Below are 26006 nucleotides of genomic sequence, written 5' to 3'. Positions count from 1 at the left end.
AATTTAAAATTTTTTTGATTAAAAGTGAATACAAGAAAATGTGTATCTTTTTTATACCTATGCATGCAAAAAGAAATAGCAAAGTGCCCACAGCTAGTGCCACACAGCACATGAAACTTTAAAACTTGTGATAAGCATGATAAGTAATCTGACAACATATACATCGATCATACAGATTGTCAACATACTTTAAGATGATACCACTCATGATGCCATTTCTGAGAATTATGTCTGATAAGATATTTAAGAATCCCTTTATCTGATGCCGCACATGTGTTACTTGATGTGGCAATAAACTTCTGACCAATGCCTTCAGTCCATAAATCTGGAGTAAATCATACAAGGTCAAACCAAATGCTGTAACTATACGGTCAAGTCTAGAAAGATGCAAAATAGATCACTACTTAGAGAATTAAGGTACAACATGTCAAATATTTAGATATATATCAAACAAAAGAGCAGCTAATGAAGAACAGTAGGAAAGAATTACTAAATTCGTGGACTCAAGAAAAAATCATCTGGCACATGCAAAGGCTTTCCAGGTCAACAATAAAATTTGAAAACAACATGCTTTGCAGACATTGAGCTAATGAGTGACAAAAGAAATTTTTCTTAAAAAAAAAAGTTTCTGGTACACCCCAGTATTTTTTTATTATTAAAACAGATGGTTGGTTGCAACTCAAGAAAGATGTGACAGAGAACAAGCGATAAGATACCACTTCAGATTTAAATTAAAAAAATGGCATAAATTTTGAAATGTTTGAATCATGGATCAAAAATGCATTAAGAACACTAAGCTTATTAAAGGTTTTTAACTAAAAAGTAAATAAATATAGAAAAAAGAGAGAAAACACCATCATGCAACAAGAAACACAAGACAATGATGAATAAATAAGCAAATACAGAAAAATTCGGAAAGTTCGTAGGCAAAGTATAAATTGCTGCCGGATTTTTCACCTTTCAAGACATTATAAACCATGATTGGCAAATAATTAGACCTTGATGCACCATATATGACAAGAAATTTTATTGTTTGTTCCCATACAATTCTGAAAAACTTTTGGTTGACCAGACAGCAAAGCATCTTCTAATGGTGATGTCTCAACGGTAAGAAGTGAACCATCAACCAGATAGGCAATAGATTGACGGATCTCAAATTGTAAGTCCCATGGTTTTCAAAATAGCCTCAAATGGTCATTTTGAGCTCAAGCAGTCTAGATCAAAAATATGAAATTACTAAACGCTAAACATAAGAGAAAGGCACAGTCAAGGTCGGCAAGACCGTCTCAAACCGTCCGGTTCGGAGCATCCCGAGCCGTACTGGCCGCGGAACGAGACAGTTCCGGTGACAAAAACGAGACCAACGCCGAATGGGGAGAAGACGAAGGAAAAAGAGGAAAAGAGAGAGCGAGGGAGGGAGGAAGAGGGAGAGGAAGGAAGAGAGAGGAAGGTCGAGGCCGGCCGACGGAGGCTGGGGAGCCACCGCACGAAGGAGGAGCCGCAGAGAGGGGCTCGCTCTGGTCCCCTCTTTCGTTCGAAACAAGGGTCGGAGAGGCCCCTTTTATTTTTGGAGATTTTAAGTAAAAATCGGCAAACCCATTGCCGACTTCACTTAATTTTTTCTAAATAAAAAAAAAGTGAAGTCGGCAATTGGTTTGCCGACTTTTACTTAAAAATCTCAAAAATCAAAGGGCCCCCTCTGGTCCCTGTTTCGAACGAAACAAAGGACCAGAGGAAGCCCTTCTTCCACGGCTTCCTAGAGGCTCTCCGGCCTCCTCCACGCAGCGGCTCTCCGGCCTCCGCTTCCTCTGCGCAGCAGCTCCCCGGCCCTCTGTCGGCCTTCCCTTTCTCTCTTTTTTCTTCTCTTGTTCTCCCCCTTCCCTGCCTCTTCTACTATGTCGGTACAAGCTCAGCACGATACGACATGGGCCTGTACCGACTCGTCCCGCTGGGCAAGCGATTCTGCCAACCCTGGGTACAATAATACAGAGATGAAAAATTACATATGAGAAGCACGTTGAACTTGTACGCACTCCAAAACACTACCAAAAGCAAGCACAATAATTCTTCAACGTATAGTAAATATGAAAGGGAAAGTTCTGTGCACCTCTTTGGCTCTTGGACTCCACTATGACAAGCATGCTCTGCTTTTCCTCTTCCAAATTTATCCTGAGGTCCTTTATTTTCTCAATCTTAAACAATTTAAATGTGGAGACTAATAGAAACACTAATTATTTTCTCTAGACTCTAGTCTGTCTCTCCAAATCATGGTTTGATGAGAATCTAACTAAATGTGTCTAATTGAATCATAAGATTAAAACCCACTATGTATCAAATCTCGAACATTAGCCTAATTTAAAGTACCATGTCCAAAGCATTGACAGAAAAACAATCATCCATGGACTCATTTGCCGATTTGTTCATATGATGGTAAATCATGGAATCGGAAGTGTCCATGAAATGCTCTTTCATTTCATGCATATGATAGAATTAGTCATCCATAAGTTATCCATGTGCATCGCACATGCCAAATGCTAGTAATGAATAAAGATGACATAACTTATCTAACACTCACCTTCAATTTGCACAATGAGCTGCAAACAGAATCACTGTTGTTGGATATCTGCATAGATGATGAAAACACCTACACAAGTAACAAATGGTAAAATCTCAAACATTTTTCAAGGATTCAGGTGGTTGAACAAGAATAATGATCCTACTGCCATTCTTAAATAAAATGTTGCCTAAGAATATCGTACAGATTGAGACACAGCTTACCTCCGAGGAGCAAAGAATATCATGAACAATGAAATACATAATTTGTTCTTCATATAACTCATAAGTTGATGAAGAATATTGTGAAATACAGCCCAAAGACTGCAACAGAGTCGAGATATTGCGACCATCATGCAGAGATTTCATGACTTTCTGCATGCAAATAGTAGAATTAAAATACACAGATTTGCATCCCAAGAAGAATTTTAAGTGTTGTTTGCATGTCAATATCAAAAGAAAGTTAATCTCACCAAGGAACAAGGTAAGAAATCAAAAAGTTTCTCAGGCATCAACAATGAAGTAAGAACATAGAGAAAGGCCAATGTCCTGCAACTGCAACAAAAAAAAAAAATCTACCTTACCTTGCATTAGTATCTCCAATTCTCCATCATCAGAGTTTCCACTATCCCAACAAAACTCTATGATGGAGATACTAATGCAACTATGCTAAATTCCACATAGCAAAAGATATTCTGCCATTTTAAATATCTTGACCAAGATAGTGCACAGCATTGACTGCATATTCGCTTCAACAAGCATATACAAGCAAGAACTACACAATCATGGTTCAATATTTTTTCAATAGTGGCCTTTTTTCAGTTAAATATACAAAACTAGGGAAATTCATGCTTTTGAAGTTCTGTAAGTTTGTTGACAGAAAAGCCATTCTAATAAATAATTTGATAGACAACCATCGTAAAGATAAAAAAAGGATAAGTTTATTAAATACAGTCATATTACCACTGTAAGGTGAAATTGAAAACCATAAAGTGCTTCATGATGGTTTAACGAACTATAACCAAATGTTGCAGATCAGTGAAGGTCTTTTTTTCATTCCCGAAAACTTTCCCTGACCAATTTTCTATTGATTGTCAGCCAAGACCATAAGTAACAAGAAATAAATTAACTTTTTGTGTTTGGAATCTTTGGATTGTCTAATGAGTACAGAAAAAACATAACAATTACTTTAAAAATTTGCTTTAACAATGAATGAAATCATAGCAACTATAAACCTATCTTTCACATCACTTATCATTAAACCAATATCAGTATTAAAGAATAGCTTGCCAAACTGCAAACTGAACTTGAAAATATGAGACAATAATTGCATATGTACAACATAAACATCTATATGGCAATTAGTAGCAAAGATGCAGTTGGCTTAAAATGGCAAGATACCTCGCATAAAGTGGAAAAGATAGGATCAATAGAAGCATGGAATAGCGAAGCAATTGCAGAAACAGCATATTTGGATTCAACACGAGTTCCTTCAAGACATCTTTTCTCTAAGAATGGGTATATATCACTGAAAAAAAAAAAAGAAATCAAACAAACTATCAGAATGATATTATTACGAAATCAGGACAGGAATTTGTCCGATAAATATATCTAAGAAGAAATATGCAAGCATATAACAAAATTTTCAGATAGACATTCCCAATTTTAAAATCTATATGGTCAATATCAAACTTACTATGATAATTTTATCAAATGGCATCCATAAGGCAGTACTATTATAGAGCATAAACAGAGAACATAATGAAAAATAATTGGCAAAAAATGAATGTCACCTTATTCATACTCATTGAAAATAGTCGTTAAGAAGAAGAAAAGCACATTAAATTTCATTTGTATTTAAGAAACAACATTAGAAAGATTAGGAATGATAGGTGTGTATCTCTACAAGCAAATAGCATTCACAGATAGAAATGGCACATACTTAGGCAGCATCTGATTGCAGGACAACCCCCGAAAGGGTGGTTGTCTTGTTATGCAACCAAACAACCTAAGCTTTTGACAAGTTAAAGTTCTTGACTCACTTAACTGGCTTCAAGATATTTCACTGGGAAGGTCAAATAGATTTAACCCAGGGACTCATGTTGGAGTTCTTCTTTCACCTTTACCCTTTTTTATCACTTAATCCCCATTTTACCCTTCAGCATTTCCAACTATCCCGCAGTGGGGACAGGAATGACAAACCTCGAACCAAACAGCACAGGAAAAACAGAATCTTGGAAGAATACTGACGAATATAAATAGCTAACCCACTTTTTTCTGCCCAGCAAGAAAAATGCTGCCTTAGACATTGAAGACGAGCACAAAGTGCAAAGAAATAATGTAAGATGAGAGGACAGACATCACATGCACGTTACAACTAAATAAAAGGAAACATACATGTTGACATAGTTGATGCACTTTAACAATAATTTTCATCTGTGTGCAGACAGCAGATAGAAGAAGCAGACACGACATCATGGTATAAAGAACATTCGCTCAAGCAGCTATTTTTTAGAACGTTGCTTGCATTTAAAAATGAAAATTCTCTGGAAGAACATTTTTGCAAGTGTCAGAGCTTATACACACCTATAAAGGAAAAAAAATAAAATGAAGAAGTAATAATGGCGGCTTCTCCAAATCTTCACTTCTCCATAATTCTAGGAGTTTTATTTTCACATTGATGTCATTAATATCAATAACTTTCACTAAATTTGGGTATAAATGTGAGATGGGAAATAGTTAGCAGATCATTTGGGATAAATAACGAAACCAACATTTGTGTAGTGCAAATCCTCTAATACCTTTTACCTGAGGTTTAGGAGAACATAACGACCAGCCCTGGCTAAAATCTGAAGACTTTTTTCACTTGATAAGGTGGCCCCCTCCGAGAACAACTTCAGCAAGTATTCTTCGGATCCCCTTAGCAGTGACGGGAATATTGTTATAATAATCTAAATCAGAACAAGTAAAAACATTAAAATAAGAAAGATTTACCATTGAAAATACATACATGAGATACCAGTGTTGTGTAAACATATACCGAAACAATGCACAACATGAAAAACACAAGCCAAAATTAAGATTATTTGGAAATTGGAATGAAACCTAGATACCAAACAAGCTCACCATATCTGATGACAAGAGAGAACATTGTAAGTTTCAATCAAAAGATCATCTCTTTACATCAACTCCCCAGAAAGATAGAGCCACATGTTCAGTTGAAAACAAACTGTAGACTATATTAATATGTTTCGACAGGATTTACTAGTATATATTGATATTACACGTTCTAAATCTGCAAGAGCAAATCCAAACATTTTTTTTGCTTTTTCATAGTACATTCCTTGTCATGTATGAGGTGCCAAGTTTTTACCTTATTGTGCAAGTTCATTTCCTATAGAAAACTTCACAAGCTTCACATGCATAACTATTTAACCATGCAGTTAATTCAGAAACATATCATGCATATATATTGAACTAGGAATACTAAAATCTGAAACAGCGATATTTTCAAATATGTGACCTACAGAGTAAAAGAAAAGAAAAGCAACTTGGTATAATTATGAGTAATAAAGCAAAGGTCTGATAAAGACAGGAGCTCAAAATTCTGTACAATAGATAATAGAGGAGGAATCAGCATTTGATGAAGTAACACAAGAAAGGCGTAACTTAATGAGGCCAAGCTAGATCTAGCCATTATATTCACAAAAGGAGCTGGGCCATAGGCAAGATTCAAGGGATCATGTGGTGGTGGTCTTAGAAGTTGGAACTTGTGTCAGTGAAGGAAACAAGCAAGTCAATGTTAGATGAATAATGGCTTCTTCATTACTAGACCTTAGTTTCAAAAATAGAAATAAATTTTGGTAGCAAATGGTTGATTGGCATGATTGTCGCGCCAACATTAGCTTTCAGCCCAAGCATTTCACTGAAAGAGATCAAAAGGAACTGATTCATCTTCCTTCACTCCATTTTAATATAGTGAAGAATACAAAAACAGGGCGTAATAGATAGAGCAAGATGCACCAACAAAATGGCTTTAAGTAAACTGCATTCACCATTTAAGACCAGGAAATAGTATTGCAGAGAAAATCATCACAAGCTAATAAACTAAGAAGGATCATTGAAAGGCTCATCATCATTGGATAAGCTTCAAAAACCAAAGTTGCACATTTTACAAAAACAAATTATTAATCAAGCTGAAGGTAAACTTCAGTTGCAGTAAGTAATAAGTAACTTGATGGAGAGGGCAATCTGTGGTCATGTAAGTAGTGAAGGGGCCTGATCTCTATCTGACTTGACACATGAAAGGTTGCCTTGCATGAGAAATGGTCATTGATCAAAACATCACCACCAGAAATCATTATGCCATTGACAAAGAGCAGAAGATTTAATGATGCCATCATTGTCTCATAGAGCATTATGGAGAGGGCAGAAGCATGACAGCTCTCAATAAATTTATAGTCTATAATAACACATGAAACTTGAAAGCCTATCTGAGATGATAGCAGTTGACGAAGAAGACAAACTAAAAGGCTCTAATGCCATTACCTATAGACCACCTTAAAGAAAATAGAGGCCAACCATAAAATATCACCTGAGTCATAAAAGTGTGCAACTTCACTTCCTTAAAGCAGAAGAAATCATAAGGATATGTTATGTTTCATAGCCTTATCAAAGCATGAAGCAATGATCATCTTCCCCTTGAGTTCAAATATATGCTCATTTTTTTGGGGTGAAAATAGATCAGTTAATATCTGTCTGGATTCATTTTCTGCACTGGGCAAACATATATATGGAAAATTATAGCATCCAACAAATATCGGTATTTGTATTTGCATCAGTCAAAGAATATGGACATGGATACACAAATATTTAACTCATATCTGAAACCATTTTCAGCCATATTAAGTATCATATAGACCTCAAGGATATCAAAGGCAAAAAAGTGATAACATCAATAAATTTTCAATTTAATTTTCTTTCCAAAATGTAGCATTTTTACTTTGGTGGATCGAATCCTTAACAATTGGTCTTTAACCAAGTGTGCAACGCTGTAGAGTTACTAGGACCTACTCGAAGTAAGCAACTGCAGTTATTTCTTTCTTGTTTTTTTGTACAATCATTTGTTTATTTTAGGAAGATAATAAAAGAAAGTTGGAGGGGCTTCTATAATTAAATCAAGTCAATAAAACATATTGGAATAATATCCTCATTTATACTACCTGATCTTGATCCGAATTTATATCTGTACTGTTAACATCTGATTTGAATCTGTTGCTACTTAAATCAAATATGCATACAAATTTTAGCATCCAAATTAAATCCAGGTATATATGCATATTCATAAAACAAATCCAAATTGCAGATATAAATATATTAATATCCAATCCGTCATTCACTTATAAGCAATATTTATCGATGTCATACCCTTAAGCAACTAAATAAGACAAATTTAGTGGTTCCCCGCCATTAACCTTTTTCATTGGACTATTAATGAACTTGATAGATATTTAATAGATCCCGCCAATATTTAATAGATCCTGCCAAGCGTGGATCTATTAATGGACTTGAAATTTCATATTTACAGTGGATTGCTACCCTACTGTTAAGTGTTTTTTTAGAAGATTGAGGTTATTGTTCAGTATTGAGGACTGCAAGTAAGAATAAGAATTACAAAGGCCAAGAGTCAACCATATGAAAATGATATTACAAGGACAAGATATGAGTTAAGGTTGCAGCATGAAAGGGAAAAAATGAAACCTTTCACTCAAGCTAGATAACGATAGTAATTAGAGGGATCAATGAAAGGTGTAAGTATTCAAGGCATGCTCTTGATACATCGGGAGCAACCAAAGACTCACATAGAGCTTTTGAATTGCACTTAATTCATGTGGGACCCAAACTCTTTTCTTTGCTCCAAAAATCGAAAAAACAAGACAGCTCGACCAAACTAGGGAATCAAATGAACATGCCCTGAGTAGTGATAAATTAGAAACATACATCACCACAGTCTGTTAACTTGCTACAAGTGATTATTGAAAATAAGTACTTACAAGCAGAAGATCAATGCAATGCTGCACATATTTATTTCCACCATTTTTCCTGGATATAACATACTCCAAAATATAACGAACGTGCTCTGCATTGAATATTAAATATGAACATTTTGAGGAGAGTGTCTTAAAAAAATCGTAATTTGAATTTTTCTCCCCAATCCTCTTAAGAAATGAATCCTGAAAACATGACCAGAATACAATCAGAGAAAATACAAGCTAAAAGAGGAACATAAAGAATTCAGTAAGCAGCAAAAATGTTAGATGAATTCAACATCAGGAATGAGTTTGACTGAGATGATAAAAATAGAGATATTAATTACAATAAAATTTAGCTATTTTTAAATACTATGTCCCACTACAATGAAGTAGAAACAGAAATAAGCATACAGCATAATAGATATGGACCATACAATTTTTCCGATAATATGTGAATGTACATGTTTGTCCATGAATATAATTATGAAAAGTTAACTGATTATTTTCAGGTATATCAGTATGATAAGCAACAGAAGAAAATAGCACTAATGAAGGTTCACATTACCATGAAAATATTAAGTCCGAGAAATTTCACTTGCCATCATTCCAGTAGCAAGTCCAATCAAGATGGAATGACTGACTTACTATACCTTGCTATCTGTTCAGATGAGTTATTCTACCTTTAAAAAGGTATACGACCGATACAAAGGCCCAGATGGTGGATATGTTCCTAAAGAGTTAGGTAAATTGACAATGAACAAGACAAGCTGCCAACGAAATAATGCCAAAAATTCTAAAAAGAAAATGTAGCATTTCAGTAGTACACATGACATTTTACCAAAGAGAAATGGCAATAGAAAAGCTCTCTTACAGTCCAACCACTTAATGCTGATTGGATAGACTGACTCCTGACAACTGAATCTGCCATATCTCATCAGATTGATGGTTTACCATTAAAATTGTGGGATGAGAGGGAACGGGAGCAGATCTGGGAGAGGAAGCAGGGAGGCCAGGGATATAGAAAATGATAGTAACAATCCATGGCTTACGGAGCTTTCAGATAAAGAATAATGCTGAACCTACACACAGCCTGTCACATACCCTTTGTCATATGGACCCTACTGCCACTCAATGGAATCTTGGATGAAAATAAAGGTATCTATGGGGCAAACATTGAATGCAAATGGTTTTTCAGCTACAGATCCATGTAGATCATGCAGTAAGCTAGAAAAAGATCTAAAGCTAACCTAAGGACCTGTTAACTGATTATCATTATCTAGATTCGAAAAGTGGGAAGAATGAAGTTAGTAATTTAAAAGTACCCATGAGACATATTTCTAAGTTTTAGCAGATAGTAGTACGAGCAATAAAAAGTTCAAGCATCCAAAATTAGGAACAGATTTGCTGAGTGGTGGGGAAACCAAGGTAGGAGGCAACTAAAATGACACAATGCTGGCCACAAATATTTGTAACAACCCTTTAACTACCCTTGTATATCAAGCAATCTACCAAAAGAAGTGCTTAGTCATATAGCTTGAAATCATGATGCATTTATCCTCAACATACTGCGAATTCCGTTCAAGTACCCTTTAACCTGCCTCCTTGGAATGTACCAGCCTCCTTCGACCAAATATTTAGGTGCTAATGCCAGTCATCAGCTAGCATAGCACATTCCAAGGCATGTACATGGTTTAGCATGACACTGGATGCCCGCACGTCCATCCTTCCCTTCAAGCATGGTGGAATTTGGAGCATGAAGAAGAAAAAAAAAAGAAAAGGCCTTCCACAGCTGATCTCCCTTTATGATCTCTAATCTTCTCTCCCTCATTTTTTTTCTATTTCTTCATCCCTTCCACTCTATTCCATTCTTTTACTGATGTAGATTTAGCTAGCTGATTAGACCAGCACAGATCTCATTATTGTCCCAACCATCATTGGGAAACCCTTAACAACTCCTGAAGGGTCACTCCATAAACCATACTGCCCACCAAACCCCAACAAAAATCCTAGAAATTTCATTTGAACTTACCTACATGACTGCCTCATTAGTAAATGAGCAATATCTTTCTCCTTTGACACCCTAGTAGCCATCTCAAAGCACATATCCTCCTACTACATCAACAAGTGATCAGTCAGTTGTTTTTTGATAACCCAAAATTTTTACTTGAGGTAATAACAACACCATACATTTTATAGGAACATATTGTATGTAAAGATGGTTTTGGCTCGTACATAATTGTATCAGTTTGAAAGACACTAGTTACATTATTCAAAGGTTAGTCCGAATGCACTTAATATTTGCTAGGACCAGATCTATGCTTAAATTTTATTTGCTATTGCATGCAAGCATTTCTGATTTAAACACTGTATCTTTTTTTATGTTAATAAATGTCACATTACTTTAAGTTACATCACAGAATATCAACAGAGGGGGCCGACTTCACTCTAAAAATAATCACAAAATGGGGCTGAAGCCCCTGTTTCATTTCGAAACAGAGGCTCCACCCTTGTTCCGATGCCATGGAGGAGAGGGGGCTTCGAAAGCCCTCTCCTTCCTGCCTTCAACTCTCCCTCCACCTCTCCTCTCCCTCCCTCCCTCCACCTCTCCCTCTCTCTCCCTCCCTCCCTCTCCCTCTCTCTTTTTCCTCTTCCCCTCCCTCTCCCTCTCCCTTGCTGGTTCTCCTTTGTCAGTACATGCCGAAACAGTGCAGCACAGTACCATACCGTACTGTAACACTGGCCAATCGGCATGAGCATCGGTTCTAATACTGCAGACCTTGAGAATAATAATAATAGTAGTAGTAATCTCCGTGATTGTTTCTGTTTCCAATATATATTTGAAATGACTATATATCCTTAGATTTTTACATTTCAAAAAAAGCCCAATATCTAGCTCACAGTTTTTTTGATGATAAGCACCAGGAAAATTGTTTAGGGTTTCAATTTTGGTAGAGCATATGGAGCCTCAGTTTCAGCAGTTTTAGCAGCTAGACTCCAAGTTTCAAAGTTCTCATCGAAATATCAGGAAAGATTTAATTAAAGAAAGAAAGAAAGAAAACAAAACAAAAGAAAAGAAGTCAATAAAAGGTATTATTGCACATTATTTTTTTTGTTTCACATAGGTCCTGTATATGAAGTTAATATTGCAAATAAGTGAAATTCATAAAGTACGCTACTATATGTATTGATGAACTCCAGTTGTTTAAAAATTTTGGTTTGGCCTAAAGTTTCATTCAAAACCGGTTGAAAGCCACAAAAATTGATCAAAACTGCTGATAATGCTCAAAACCAAGTTTCAGGTGTCATTTTAAGCTTGGTTTGGCCAAAACTTCCGACTTGATAGTAAGCATGTTTTTGGTTTTCTCCCTGAGAAGCCAATATTACTTCCTAACTTGATAATAAGCCTTGAATGAAATATATAACCAACTATCTCTAATAACAATAGTCAAGACAAAAAGCCTTCCAATATATAATGACTCAAGAAACAACGAATAAGGGAAATATCAACTCCAAATACTGGAAAAGCATCATGTACTTGCCCGGATGGATTGAGCAGTTGCAAGAGTAGTTTGTTCATCAACCAATTCAAGCAATGCTTTAAAAATATTTTTATCTTTCATTTGGTGCAATTTTTGAAAACACTCCGCGGCTTTAGACGAGTCTATGAAAGCGGTGCACATCTTCATAAAAGATGCTTGGATTCTCTTGTGCATTTCTTCCGAAGCATTCTCCTGCATTATGGATTCAAGTAAATTTTCAGGAGGCCATGCTAAAACATAAATGTATGTTAGACACATAACATCTTCAATTATGCCATTATGCAATGAGCTGAAAAATGAGAAAAGAATGCTAAGAATGGAGATAATTTTAGTGAACTAAAAAGTGACCACAATATGTCAAAGCTAGATTTTGCTTATTACTTTAACCTTGAAGGATGAACGTTCTTAGCTCGTGATTATATTGATAAAAATTAAAGCTTAGGTTTAGTGATAGACTGATAGTATTCTGACTTGTTTGTAAAGTAGTTCCTCTGAAGATCAGCAAATACTTGTGTCAACAATCTTATGATGAAAAATTTGGGACGCCAACATTCTGATGATCATACATTAATGTTAGTAAATACTAGAAAGGTCAGCAAATCCATGATCATATAATTTAAACAAAAAAAAAAGATGAAATTAAAATAGAGAATTTTAATCTAATAAAAGATCTTTAAATTTCATTTTACAAATAAAATTTACTAAAGAGCTGAATCAAGGTACTACAGATGAGGCACTGGTATAAACTCAAAGTTCAAAAACGCATGCACCTGCAGACACATGCATGTGCACATGCATGCATGAGAGGGGGCGGTGGAGTTAGATAAGATAGTGTGCTCAAAATCATGATGGAATATCTAAATTGCATGTCACACCTTCAAATATGATTCTACATCCAAAAGGCCTAGAAAACAAATGTTCCTGAACATCTCATTTCTATGAAGTAATCCTAGGATGGTTCAACATGATATAGTGTTTGGTGATAGACACATCCAAACTCTCAAAGTTTTGTTTTTATATATCAAAATCGATGATCTTGATTCGCAAGTAATATGGCCTACAAGGTCCGTAATCTTCGTACCGGGTATTATCCCAGTACGGTACCAAAATGAATTGTATAGACACTCGATATGCACATATATTCGGTACAGGTTCAGTCTTCTTTTTTTTTACCTCTTTTCATTGTTTTTTGATTTTGATGATTATTTTAAGATTCTATATCTCTAAATTAAGATTTTAAGTGTGTTTTAATGTTATTTTATTTCATATTGATCCCAAATATTGTAAGATTGCTTAATGGATACAATTGTAATCATTAAATATAGACGTGAAATTCAGCGTGCCTATGCATATCATTGTATGTCCTAATTTTTGTTATCTGTGTCTTTCTTTCAATCATTACCTTCTTCTTGAACTTTTGGTTTTGATTTTTGTCACCCACCCCATACTTTTAACTAAATTGTTTTTGCCTTCATTTTATAAATTTACATAGGCTACATTATCTCGATATATAGGTGAACATGACACCCAAAGGTCAAGTTATTGTCCTACTCCAAGAGTTATGGCTGCACCTCTCTATATCTCTCTCTCTCTAATTGTTGCTACTCGATTTACAATCAACATCAACTAGACAGGCATTGGTCTCAACAAACCAGCAAATTCAAGGTGAAGATTTCAACCAGTGGATTCAGAAGTTTATTTCCAAAATTTTCTATTGAAGACAATATCAAATTTTAGCCTAGTTCTATAATTTGTACTTGAATACTTCTAACATGTTTCTTTATTATTCGGTCATATTTCTAGTATGATTTTATACTAGGTCTAATACCAAAGTTAGGGGTCATGTCTTAAATATACATTCCAAGTTATTAAAAAAACCTAAATTTTAATTCTGATTAATGTAGAACCCTACTTATGGGTGCTGTAAAATTTTGGCATGATTTTTCCTTATTTACCAATGCTCAGCCTATTATGGGCATTGAAACAAAAAAAGAAAAGAAAAGAATAATGAAAAAAGGAATGGGATTATACTAGATTTGCCTTGGATTTAGGCTCAAAATAAGAAGATGTTTTCTCTTCCTTGAATTTTCCTCGTAAAAACCACTCACTATTTCAAGAAAAAAAAGAAGGCCCGAAGATGGCCTTCTTCTCTAATATTGGCATTAGGGTGGCTCAACGCCACAAACCGCTCCAAAGCGAGCAGAATTAGGCCAGATCGCCTAACCACAACAAACCACTTCGAAGCAAGTAGAACTAGGTAGTTCCATTCAGTTCGGGCCGGTTTTGACCCCTTACCAACCTGATATTGCACTTGTTTGGGTCCGTGCACCCCGAATTCAGGTTGGTTTAGCATACCTTGATGGCCTAAAATTATTTTAACACATTGTTCTATTGGAAATGTACATGTTGTCTAGTTACAGTTGTAAAAGACCTCTTAAGCCCATTATATTTTCTTTCTATGTATTCTGAATTTTGTTGACCATGATCCACAATTGCATTGATATTGTACTATCAAACATTAAGAATATAGGTATGAGCTACTTATACATTCTTTCAGCAATTTAACTGGACTATAAAAGTCTTCACGATAAATGAAGAATAATTGTCCATTAAAACAAATAAGAAGTTTTGCAAGTTGAACAAGTGCAATATCCATGTGTGATAGAACTAGAGGGCAATACAGTTCTCAATGATTACCTCCTACCAACCGAGGTTCGCCGTCTCAGTACCAGACCCCGTATCGGTGCCACACTGCAACTATGTTGATACAGTATGATACGAGATCTTTTCAGTATACTGAGAGTCGATAGGCCTTCCATACCGGGTATTGGTACAATACAATATGGGGTGTATCGTCCGGTTCGGCCCTGTACGGCGAACCAAGCTACCAACAACATAATCATGCTTACGGGCTCACTAGTATTGAGCACATGCAATGCACAAAAAGGTAAACGCAGATGGTCATGGTCATTTGATGAAACATTGATAATGCACTCCCATTTTTATCGAGGCGTTCGATGCGTACTGAACCAAACCAGTCAGTTACCGGCATGATTCAAGGGCACGAACAAGACGATAACCCCCTCCCCTCTGGCTCTCCTGACACTTCGAACAATCGCCTCCCCTCTCTCTCCCCCTCCCAACTCCTCCAGTCTCTCTCTCTCTCAGGGTTTGCTCGAAGCTCTTGTCACTTAATCTAGCCTCTCTCCCTTGTCACGAAGCCCTGAAAGCCGCTTTAAAGCCCTCTCTCTCTCTCGAAGGCCTCTGGATCCGAACATCTGACAGCATCCCAGCCAGGCGAGTCCCTCTATCTTCCTGCCTCCCTCCCTCTCTCTCTCTTCCTCCCTCTTTTTTTCCTCTCCCCCTCCCTTTCTCTATTTTGGTATACTTGCACGATAAGATACAGACCCGTACCATACCGAACCGATCACCAGCTAGTACGAGCCCTATACAATCCAGCAAACCTTGAATGGGAGTATACTATTATTAAAGTAAAAACATATAAAATGCCTAGAAGAAAAAAAATGCCAGCACTTCAGCATGGACAAGGCCTGGAGAATATGCATGATGACTAAAGTAGTTTGCATTATAGTATTAGAGATGATCAAAATCAAACATGTTTCGTCTACCATATATAACTACACTCGACTTGCACCAATACAGCAAGATACATGCATTCCATTTTCATGCATAACAACAATGCTAAGAGTCGCTAGACCAAGGATTGAAGTGCTAGTGCCATGAGGCATGCTGGACATTGCCCTATCAAGTTGTGCCATGCCAAGAAATTTGTTTTTCCATGACAAGCAAAAAGAGAAAAATGAAAAAACATTAGAAATTCCTTTTTAACCATAAAATTTTTGCAAAAGATTTGACAGATTGGTGCCGACCCATATCGGGTGTTGATACTAGCCCAACACAATGCTTGCTTAGCACCTGAAACCATCTGCTAGCCAATGCCATTTTTTGCATCTAAACAATATGCGAGTCTTAGTAAGTAGTGAGTGTTTGTAAAAAAGCATCATCATCAGAATAAAAATTCAAAATAAAATAAAATTCTATATTTTTCCAAAAATAACAATTTACTTAGTAGAAGAGCCTACTTTGTCCCTCATTTGACGGTATATCAATTACAATGCACTTACACTTGCTCAGTTGCTCTAATTAATTCATGGATAAAAAAAAAACTATGATAGAATTCATTTATCTATCATTCATTGTAAAAACAAATCATAAAAAATTTTGCGAGCAAAATGAGTTTTTACATGATGGAATCAAGTAAGGAAAAGAGCAAACTCTTTCTCAACTCTTCAAATAATGGAATGGTCCTTCATTCAAGCTATTTTCTGCCTCTGGTTGCAATATGCAAGCTCAAATAAATAAATATGTTATTAAGGTTTCTAGGGAGAAGAAAAGTGGAAACCAACTTTTGTGATTCAAAAAATTAAAAAAAAAGGCTCAGCTGGTTTAGTTGTGTGCCATGCACTCCTATCTGTACTAGACAAATACACCACTAGATGAGCCAAGGTAAAATAATTTCAAACACCAGAACTTAGCTCATAAAGCTTCTACTTTGGCAGTATCTATAAGAACAGTGCATACAGAGCAAGATGGTGCAACAGGGCACTTTAAATGTGGATGTAATATAAATTGGATGGCAGCAAGAAAGAACTAAAAGGAGTAATAAAGAATTAAAGCAGCAACAAGAATCCACTTTCATTAGTTAGTGGCAGTTTGAAGAGAACAAAGAACAGAACTGAAAACATCATGAAGTCAACAAGAAGTGAGTCATGACAGTTCTTATGCAAAGACATCGTTTACATTGTTCTAGATTTCTAGGGATAGACATGAATATCACATCTCATGGACTAAAATAATTTATAGGTCAGATTAAAGCATATCAGATTAGGACTGATTCTAAGATGCCTAAGACAAAGAAAAAGATTTTGATAGCCCTTGTGCTAAACACTAACAAAGAACACTTCACTAGGTCAGTGAAAAGAAGGCTAGCAGAAACATACATGAATCTAATCAAGCGAGGCTAAAAATTAGTCGAATACAACAACAATAAAAGAGAAGAGGATGAATAACTTAATACTAAGATGTGCTTCAAACTCAAAAGCAGAAGCAGGAAAAAAAGGAAATGCCAATTTACATTCAACAATAACATGTATTTTGAGATACAGGGCCAAAGGAGCTAAGGCAATGTGCTTTAGTATGTAAGATGAGAATGATAGCCTGAAACATATACTTAAGAATCAAAGAACAAATTTTAAATTTTTGCCAGATATATTAATAAATACAATAGTGAGGTGTACATGATTAAACATAACAACAGTACAAAAGAACAAAGAAACTAATTTAAGTGCTTATACAAGTCATAACATCAAATCGAAAGAGAAAAGAAAGAATAATATATAAGAATGTGGGTTAGTGTTATCTCAATGCATTCAATCATTTGCATCTTATTCCCATGAAGAGATTTCAGTGCACCTTCTTCTTCTCTCGAAGAGACAAATATTCTTGCAATTCCATCTGCAACCTGATGGCAGTCATGCTTTGTCAAAAATAAATAGATAAATAATAATAGCATTGAGGTTGAACAGCACACAGGTATAAATACCTTCGTTTTTGATATAGAATGGAGTTTAAAGCCTTGATATGAGGCAGCTTGAAGAGTGAGGAAAAAGCAATCCAATGTTCTGTCCTATCCTTTATAGGAAGTGATGATGGGAATAAATCCTCTGCAAATATGATCTCGATGTTTTGTGGCCTGTAACATTGTACATCTCACGTTAGGGCAATGCAAACCGGATAGAGGTTAAAATTAGAAAGGAAATAGCCACCAGACCTGAACTCCTTACAATCTTTGTCGAAGCAGAGAAGTAATATTTTGCATGGAATTTGTTCATACTTATCATTAAGCATGAGATGCCCCTTGGAACACTTAATACAGTAAGCCCGATACAACTCCAATAGCTTTTGCATCACACTCTTTCTAACAGAAACCTGTGAGAAATATTTGGACAGGCACCATAAAAGTTAGTTCCTTGTAAAGAAATGATAACTGAATTATTTGAATGTATAGTCACCTTCTTGTCACGAAGTCGTTCTAGGGCTTTCAATAATAGTTCAGATGGAAAGCAAGTTAAGTTAGCTTTAGCCAGATCACAGACTGCAACTACAGCTTGTGTTCTCACTTTATCATCAAAATCTAATAGCCTTCCCTCAAGTGCGGCTGCCAATGGTTGCAAAACAGATTTAAAAACATTGTAAGACAGCATTTAAAGTGAAAAATCAACAGCCAAATACTCACTGAGAATATCACGTGCTTCACTCCTAGATGTATCAGCCATATAGCATGTTTTAGCACACTCTATAGCTGCAATTCTAATTTCTGCAGATTTGTCAGAAAATCTTTTCAAGAATTCTACGAAAACTGACCGGTATTCGTTACCAAAATGAAGATTTGAGAGGACAAGAAGTTTCCCAATCAAATGAACAGCCTCTAGGCGGACATCCACCTGATCAGTCTGCCAAAAACACAGATTATATTAGGATTTGAGGGAAGAGACTAGAACGAAGGACTTGCTTCCAAGATGCAACCCACAAATGAGAACAATTTCTGGTTCAAGTTTAGTAAGTGGATTACATACTATTAGTTCCTGAGTCAAGTTCGGGATGACAGCAATAAGAATCTGGGGAGCACACTGGAATATTTCCAATATAATTTTATGGTAGTATTTATTAAGCTCATATGTCGAAGCATCCCTGTTCAAAATAGATGATGTTAAAAAACACCGAATCAAGGGCTCCAACTTCCCAGCACAATTCTGAATGATAGAAACAGCAAGCCTGAAGGACATTCCCTGCAAATAAGCAATCAGTGTAAATAAACAGTTCATTTAAGCAGTTTTTCCCAGATATGCAACAAACCGCCTTTCCTTTGTGAAATATAAGGATTTTAAATTTTAAATAACATAACAATTCATGCTCTTAAACTTAAGGGTAAAAATGCAATTTACACTTTAACCAATATGAAGTTGATCATAGAATGTTAAAAAATTAGAAGAGCAACACATTGTAAAAAATTAAAAAAAAATATTAAAAAAATGCTATAGCAAAACCCTAAGAAAAATATGTAACACATGGATCTGATTAGCTCATTGTGTTTTCAAAAGTTTCATGACTTTGATATGAAAAGTCTGGTCATACCTTTCCGGAGCTACCAAGCCTACCATTAGGGGTGCAAACAAGCCAAGCCAAGTAGTAAATTTGGGATCAGCACATCCATACTATATTCCTGCTTTATTAGTGGGGTCAAAAGAGTAGTTTGGCTGATAAAGTGAATTACAAGGACACTATTCTGGTTTGGTCCTGTTTATTCACGAACCAAATTGGACCTCAAAAAAAAAAAGGGTCCTATGAAAGAATATGACAATCCCGCTCTTGCTCTCACTTGGTTCAAGGCCGGACCTCCAACTTCCATTTCAGCAGATCCATCATTGCCTTTGGCTATGCTTTGTCCTCAGCCTGGAGTTCTCATGCTGGGCCAGACAAACAATTAAATCTCCATTGGCAGCAAGCAGTTCCCTTTCTTTTCTCGAGGCAGGAGGGAATGAAAGGCGAATCAAATTGTGAATAGTACAATTGCCATAGAAATTTAAACTCTTTTATTTTGTTATATGCCTAGCCTAAAACTTAATGCGTGCATATTTGTTTCTTCATCCAGCTTTAATATAAGTTACCTAACACAACCAATGCTTGATTTTTGGTGAAGAAAATAAAAACTTTTTTTTTATTCTGATTTCACCATGTTAACTGTAAGATTTTAGTTTTAGGACATGTTTGGCATTGCTTTTAGGTTTTCAAAAAGTCATTCTCAAAAAAATACTTCATTTAAGTTCTCAAATAAAATGTTTGTTTTTATATATTTAGTGTTTCACAATCATAGAATATAGAATTAAATTTACCATATATGAAACATAAGGAACAAGCTTGCAAGAGCAGAAGCTAGCAGCTAATTTTCTAGCTTCTCTTAAAAGCCAGTTTTGGCTTGTCCTTATTTGAAAAGCACTTCTTAGATGATGTTTACCAAACATTTACGTTTTAGAAAGCACTTAATTTAAAAAGTCACAAAAGGACTCCCTTTAAGCGACACCAAATTCACCCTTACTTTTGCTTTCCCATAATCATTGCATTTTAGATAAATAGTTTGACCAGGACAAAAAAAATAAGCCGAAAACAGGGTTACGGTGCCGCATTTGATATCAGACGATTAAAGCAACCAAACATTTCGGACAAACAAATTAAGCCTAAAAAAGGGTTTCGGTGTCGCATTTGATATCAGATGATTAAAGCAACCAAACGTTTCAGCTAAAATTTCTGAGCATGAAAATATTGGAGGGTTAAAGTTGTGTAACTGAATCCCATCCCATTTAGAATTTTCTCATGTCTCTCTGATTCTTGCAATGAATTACCCATGAAACTGACCCATAGTGATGGGTTAAGACTTCTTAATTTATTAATCTTTGAGATGTGAGCTTGATAAATATGAAAGAATTTCATTTCCAACTGATAGACTGGCAGCTACCACCATTTGATACCGAATCATCCCAGGGAAAAAAGAAGAAACATAATAGACACAAAATAAAGAAACTAAGTGATATATACAATAATCAGGTTAATTTTCAGGATTAGCCTCAAATACAGCTCTTTCGCATCATTTAGTGGTGAATAATGTCTAGCTATGAGCATAGATTTCTAATCTCATGAAACTAGGGAGTGACCCATCAAGATCTATAGCCTTTAAATGAATCTGAAAACTCTAAACAGTACATGATGAAGGCTCTCACTCGCTCAAAGCTACTCTATATGGTAATTAGGCACCTAGCTACAGACCGCTGACCTAAGTTTGAGAGCCCATATGATAAATAATATATTGACACATAAGCTTGCTTGCAAGTAGACATGACAAGGTATTTGCTAATCAATGTGAAGATTGAGGAATTGATGATCATTGTTGGTGCATCCTTCTCCCTGCTAAAGCCAATTCAAAGCATGCAAGCAAAGGCATGAACAAATACAAGGTTTATAGAAGTTAATGGAGATGTATGTTCCTAATATACATGCTCAAAATAAACTGGGTAACTATTCTCACATTGAGCATAAACAATTTGGTGTTATTTGACTTGACAATGTCTTATTTAAAATTAAAAAAGAAAATAAGCAACCTGTCAGAGATAGGGCTGGATATGGAGGCATCATTTTCATTCATGCACCCCAAGTGCTAAAGCGATGTTCAATTGGCCTAGAACAAGCAGAGGTACATAAGGCCAGATTTGCCTAGAACAAGCAGAGGTACATAAGGCCAGATTTGCTCAAAGGACAGAAATGCTAAAGAGATGTTTATTTAGCATATTAACAGAAGTACACAAGGCAATATTTACTCAAAGGGCATTTTTGGAGATATTCCTATAATTAGCCTTCTAAGATATTATATTTTTTCACATATTTTGCATCCTTGCATTAAAGGAGTAGAATGTTGAATTGCCAATCAATAAAACACAGTAGTACTTATCATATGAGAATCATCCAAGTTTTTGATACTAGAGAAAAACCAAAATAATAATAATTTGATCTGACAGATGAGAGACCTTAGAACTACCTAAAGGATTGAGATTGAAAGGCAATAGTTCTTTTTTCGTCATAACCTCATGTGAGTGATGCTTAGCCACATACACAAAACAAAAGCAAAGGGAATTAAAATCAAATAGATTTTTTAAGTTCTTAGCACTAGTTTTATATTTCATAATTATCACTATTGCCCTCTTCAACTCGGCCACTTACAATTTATTACTCAACTCATATGAGCACTCTTTAAGCTTTGAATCACAAATAAAGTGAAAGAAAGTAAATGAAGTTCTTCTCTGGAAAATCAATGTATAGTATACTTGCTTCCCACACATCCATATCCAAATCAACGCAAATATCATTTCATTTACATAAAACAGCATATAAAGAGACATAAGTACTTATTACATTAGATAAGAAAGAAGAAAACAGAAAAATTATTGATCTAGTACAGTTTCAAATATACATGAATACATGTATATTCCAGCATCAAGTCCAGACACCACACTTTCTGTTGATGTAGGGCTTAGCATCCAGCATCTCCATCATAAAAGCAAATTTAACAATTTCTAATTAATTAGTTTGCTATGAAGAGAACAGAACATGTCCGAAGATTCTTCATGCGGTAATTCTGCACCATTAGAGATCTTTACCTTTTCTTCCTTTAACAAGTTTTGCAGGATCACATCAAGAAGAGGTTGAGAAGCTTTTTCCTCTAGAATAACTGTCATAATGGACAGCATAGCCTGAAATAAGCTTTGATGGTGACCATCTCTGAACAACCAAATCATGTATCAGTAAGCCACTGAGGATGAAACGCTTATTAAATATGCATGTAACATTTGACTATTAGCAAGAAAACATATAAAAGAGATGAGAGACACAGATTTGTATTGAAGAAGAAAGAAACAGCTGTTACCTTATCTTTTGATTAAGAGGAAAATTTCAATCCAGAAAAGTGAGAATTTGAAAGAAGCTAGATCACGGGGCCCTAGAGTTTTTTAAGAACTTGCTTTAGAAATGTCCACAAGGAGAAAAGTAAATCAAGTAGTTTTTCTCCATTTTCATGGAAAATCAGTCTAAACAAAAAATGACCTCAGTTAGAAACCAAACAAAAGTTACTGGGATGATGAATGTTATGACATTGTGACTTTATCTGGTAAAATATGCAGAAACAAATGTAAGGTTTAATGGGGATAATTACGAGCCTTCCTAAAATAATACAGGCAGAGGCTGTTAACCTGAATGAGCCTTCTTCAGAAGGCACCTCTAGCAGCCAACAACTATTTTGGCACCAAGATAAAGACTAAGAACCAAACCATAGTTTTTCTTAATTTTTCATGTTTCCTGAGATACTTCTTAAGAGCATCAAATTTGCAATGCCCGATCCTTAAGTTATTCTTATTATGTCCTAAGAAAAGAAACCTAAAAGGCTAAAACATTTTTTCTGAAATTCTAGTTACACAAGAAAAAGATGTTTCCCACTAGGAATTCGGTCGGGGAACTTTTTGTTTGAAGAGCTAAAATCTGCAGGCCTGCTCCATAATAGCACATAGCTCTCAAGTCCTTGGCATGCAAAAGGCGCACCAAACAAACTTGGATTGACTTTTACAAATCATTACCAGGACATTTTGCATTTTAAGTTGTAATTCCAGGGAATAAAATGCAAAACTAAAAACTAAAAAATTAGTTTAAAGGAAAAAAAATGAATAGATGCTATATCAAGAAAAGTTCAGTAATTTAGAAACCTTACTTCACAGCAGAGAAAAAAACTTCGAACAAATCCAGGACTAAATCATCGCAACCGATCTCCAGCATTATAACACAGCATTTGAGGGCAGCAACAGTCTCCAATATCTTTAGCCTCCTCGTAAAATATGGACTGGAGGTATCAGCTAGATCCACAAATGTACTAATAATAAGTCTAAAAATATCCTGCAAATTAGGTGCAGCAAGAGAAAGTTAGATAAAACAATCCATCCAGACAACTGCTGGTTCTAGTTTTCAGAGCATTGTATCATGGACGAGACACAAATTTTGCATGATAGCCATCATAGGCCATACTAAAGGGAGACCTTATATGTAAAAGTAAAGTGAAGAAAACAATATAAATTGTTGGCAGTAGGACCATTAGCAGAAGGATTTTTCACCTTAAATATTTCATCGCTGAAAGGTGGATCAGGTGCCAGGACCCGGATAACTTCGGTAAGGCAAGCCACAACCAATAGTCTGACATCTTTATCTTTATGTTGAAGCAAGTTGTTTTGAACTACAGAATTAATTATGGGCTCCAAAGCAATCTGTAGAGAAGCAGACTGGCTTAACTCTGATAGTGCGCTTTCAGCTTGCTGCATAAAAAAGATTTAGGAAAATGAGGAATGTTAGACCTGTCCTGGTGAAACATTACTTCAAAAACTTCAAGCAATAACTAATAACTAACATAAGCACCCATTATCACTAATTTATACAGGAAATTATACAGATAATCAAAATTCGCAAGCCAGCCAGCCTTAGCTCAGCTCGACGGAATCCCTCTCCACTGAGGCGAGGTCCAAGTTTCAAAAACTGGTGCTGGCATCCCCACCTTATTTTTCAAAAGAAGTCCAAATATAACACTAGAAAAAATGCAAATATTATTACAGAAGGCAAAGGTGCCCTACTAACTAGCATGGCTTGATTTGACTAAGATTTAAAGGAAAACAATAAATACAAAGCAGTAGTACTAGATAGGTCTCCTACATTATGCATCAATTCCGTATATCTGATCTTGGTATTTTCTTCATCTAGCTTCCTTGTTAGAAACCCAGGTTGTGATACTACTCGGCCTACTCTCACTCCTCATGTTTGGAGAACTTAACTCCACCAGCTGTCTCTGGGACCATAAATCATCACGAAACCCAAGCACTGTCATCGATTCTTTGGTCATGCATTTGTCAGGCATTCAATAATCTAAATGATTTTTGTCATTCTTTCTTGGAAACAAACATGGCATCAAGAATGCCTTTACTGTGCTTCAGTCTTCTGGATTCCTTACCACGAGATAAGCTATCTTCCTCATTATTATCTCCCAGCAACACCAGCTACCGTTCATAATGAGGCATAGCACATCTTGCTACCACTTTATGTTATGGACCATACTGTTTTGAAACTACTTGCCTTTCTTCGCCAATTCACTTCACATTACAGCAAAATGAAGAAATAACGGATATTGGAGCGAAATCCAGTTACTCTTACCCACTTACATTACAGCTTATCGCGCATACACCTGATGGTCGTTCTCTCACTATATTTCCTCTATTCTATCAACAAATCACCACCCAATTCCCTCACGCCCAGTCCAATTAATACTAAGTTTTCATTCTAAATCCAACCCCATTGAGTGTCTCCAGAATAGCGTATAAAGCACTGGAATAAATTCATTTCACTTCAAAACAAATCATAAAAGCGATCAAGAAAACGAACATTAGTATTAGACAAATATCCAAACAAAACAAGAAAAGAGCATCGAACTATAGAAATGGCTAGGTTTTTCTTGAGTCTAGAGTTCGGGAAGTCGATGCGTACCTTAAGGAGCTTTACGAGAGCGTCCTTGTTAAGGCGAGGCTGGGAGAGGCGCTTGCCGACCTCCGCGATGGCTCTCTCTGGAGGAATGGCCATGACGATGGCTCTAAGTGGAGCCCTAGATCCCCATAGGGGCGAACGATGGCGCGTGAAATGGATCGGAGACTCAGGATTAGGGTTTTGGGACCTCTCGAGCTCGGATCTCCGGCGACGAGAAGCCCTTCCCAAACTTTATGTAGGTAGGTTTTAAGCTGTATACTGGGAACCGGTTAAGCGGCATCATTTGGGCGGAAAGAGATTTCCTTGTGATAATAATAAGATGCCGCGGAGGATGGATTAGGATTTTCTAAATGCGTATGGTGGGACACTGGATTCGTGCGAGTTTCGGCAGGCGGGCTCTCCCGCCTTTGCTAGGACTCCGGGGCACGTGACGAAGTGAAGTGGCACGTGAGAGGGGAGCCGAGCGCGACGCGAGAGAACGTGGGGCTTTTCGACGGATTTTGCCGGCGAAATTTTTCCTTCTGGCGATGGCTGATATTCGCCGAAATTAATTTTGAACTATGAGGTGTCTAATCGTGATGAGTATTGTTCCTGAATCCAAATCGAAATTGAAGCCCAACTTAGATGACTTGGAGGTTGATAGAAATCAAGCTGGACCGACTCGCTGAGATGGGATAACTAGGCCTTG

General features: G+C 36.1%; 1 protein-coding gene across 3 annotated transcripts in view; it reads right to left on the bottom strand.

The window, feature by feature from the left end:
* The window catches only part of LOC103704389 (ARM repeat superfamily protein), a 37535-nt gene extending 11977 nt beyond the window's left edge, over window positions 1–25558 (bottom strand). The window contains exons 1-17 of one of the 3 annotated variants that reach the window (XM_088715085.1): window positions 25322–25558; window positions 23908–24105; window positions 23511–23614; window positions 22411–22531; window positions 18781–18993; window positions 18441–18657; window positions 18217–18362; window positions 17976–18133; window positions 17748–17897; window positions 17618–17666; window positions 12125–12316; window positions 8607–8786; window positions 5362–5504; window positions 3955–4081; window positions 2779–2928; window positions 2576–2644; window positions 189–325 (exon numbers count right to left, since the gene is read on the bottom strand). In XM_088715085.1, coding sequence (XP_088571211.1) covers window positions 189–325; window positions 2576–2644; window positions 2779–2928; window positions 3955–4081; window positions 5362–5504; window positions 8607–8786; window positions 12125–12316; window positions 17618–17666; window positions 17748–17897; window positions 17976–18133; window positions 18217–18362; window positions 18441–18657; window positions 18781–18993; window positions 22411–22531; window positions 23511–23614; window positions 23908–24105; window positions 25322–25414 — 2447 coding nt within the window. In that variant the 5' untranslated portion in view covers window positions 25415–25558. Of the gene's footprint in view, window positions 1–188; window positions 326–2575; window positions 2645–2778; window positions 2929–3954; window positions 4082–5361; window positions 5505–8606; window positions 8787–12124; window positions 12317–17617; window positions 17667–17747; window positions 17898–17975; window positions 18134–18216; window positions 18363–18440; window positions 18658–18780; window positions 18994–22410; window positions 22532–23505; window positions 23693–23907; window positions 24106–25321 lie in introns of those variants that run through there. The other 2 variants (XM_008787655.4, XM_088715086.1) reach the window with 2 other exon arrangements.
* Between the last annotated feature and the right edge of the window lie 448 nt (window positions 25559–26006).

Source organism: Phoenix dactylifera, chromosome 2, assembly GCF_051530095.1.
Source record: "Phoenix dactylifera cultivar Ajwa chromosome 2, Ajwa_hap1_PhDact_Kaust_v1.1, whole genome shotgun sequence".
Lineage (NCBI taxonomy): Eukaryota > Viridiplantae > Streptophyta > Magnoliopsida > Arecales > Arecaceae > Phoenix > Phoenix dactylifera.
The sequence above is the reverse complement of the archived record's forward strand: the minus strand, read 5'-3'. Positions and strand labels throughout refer to the sequence as shown.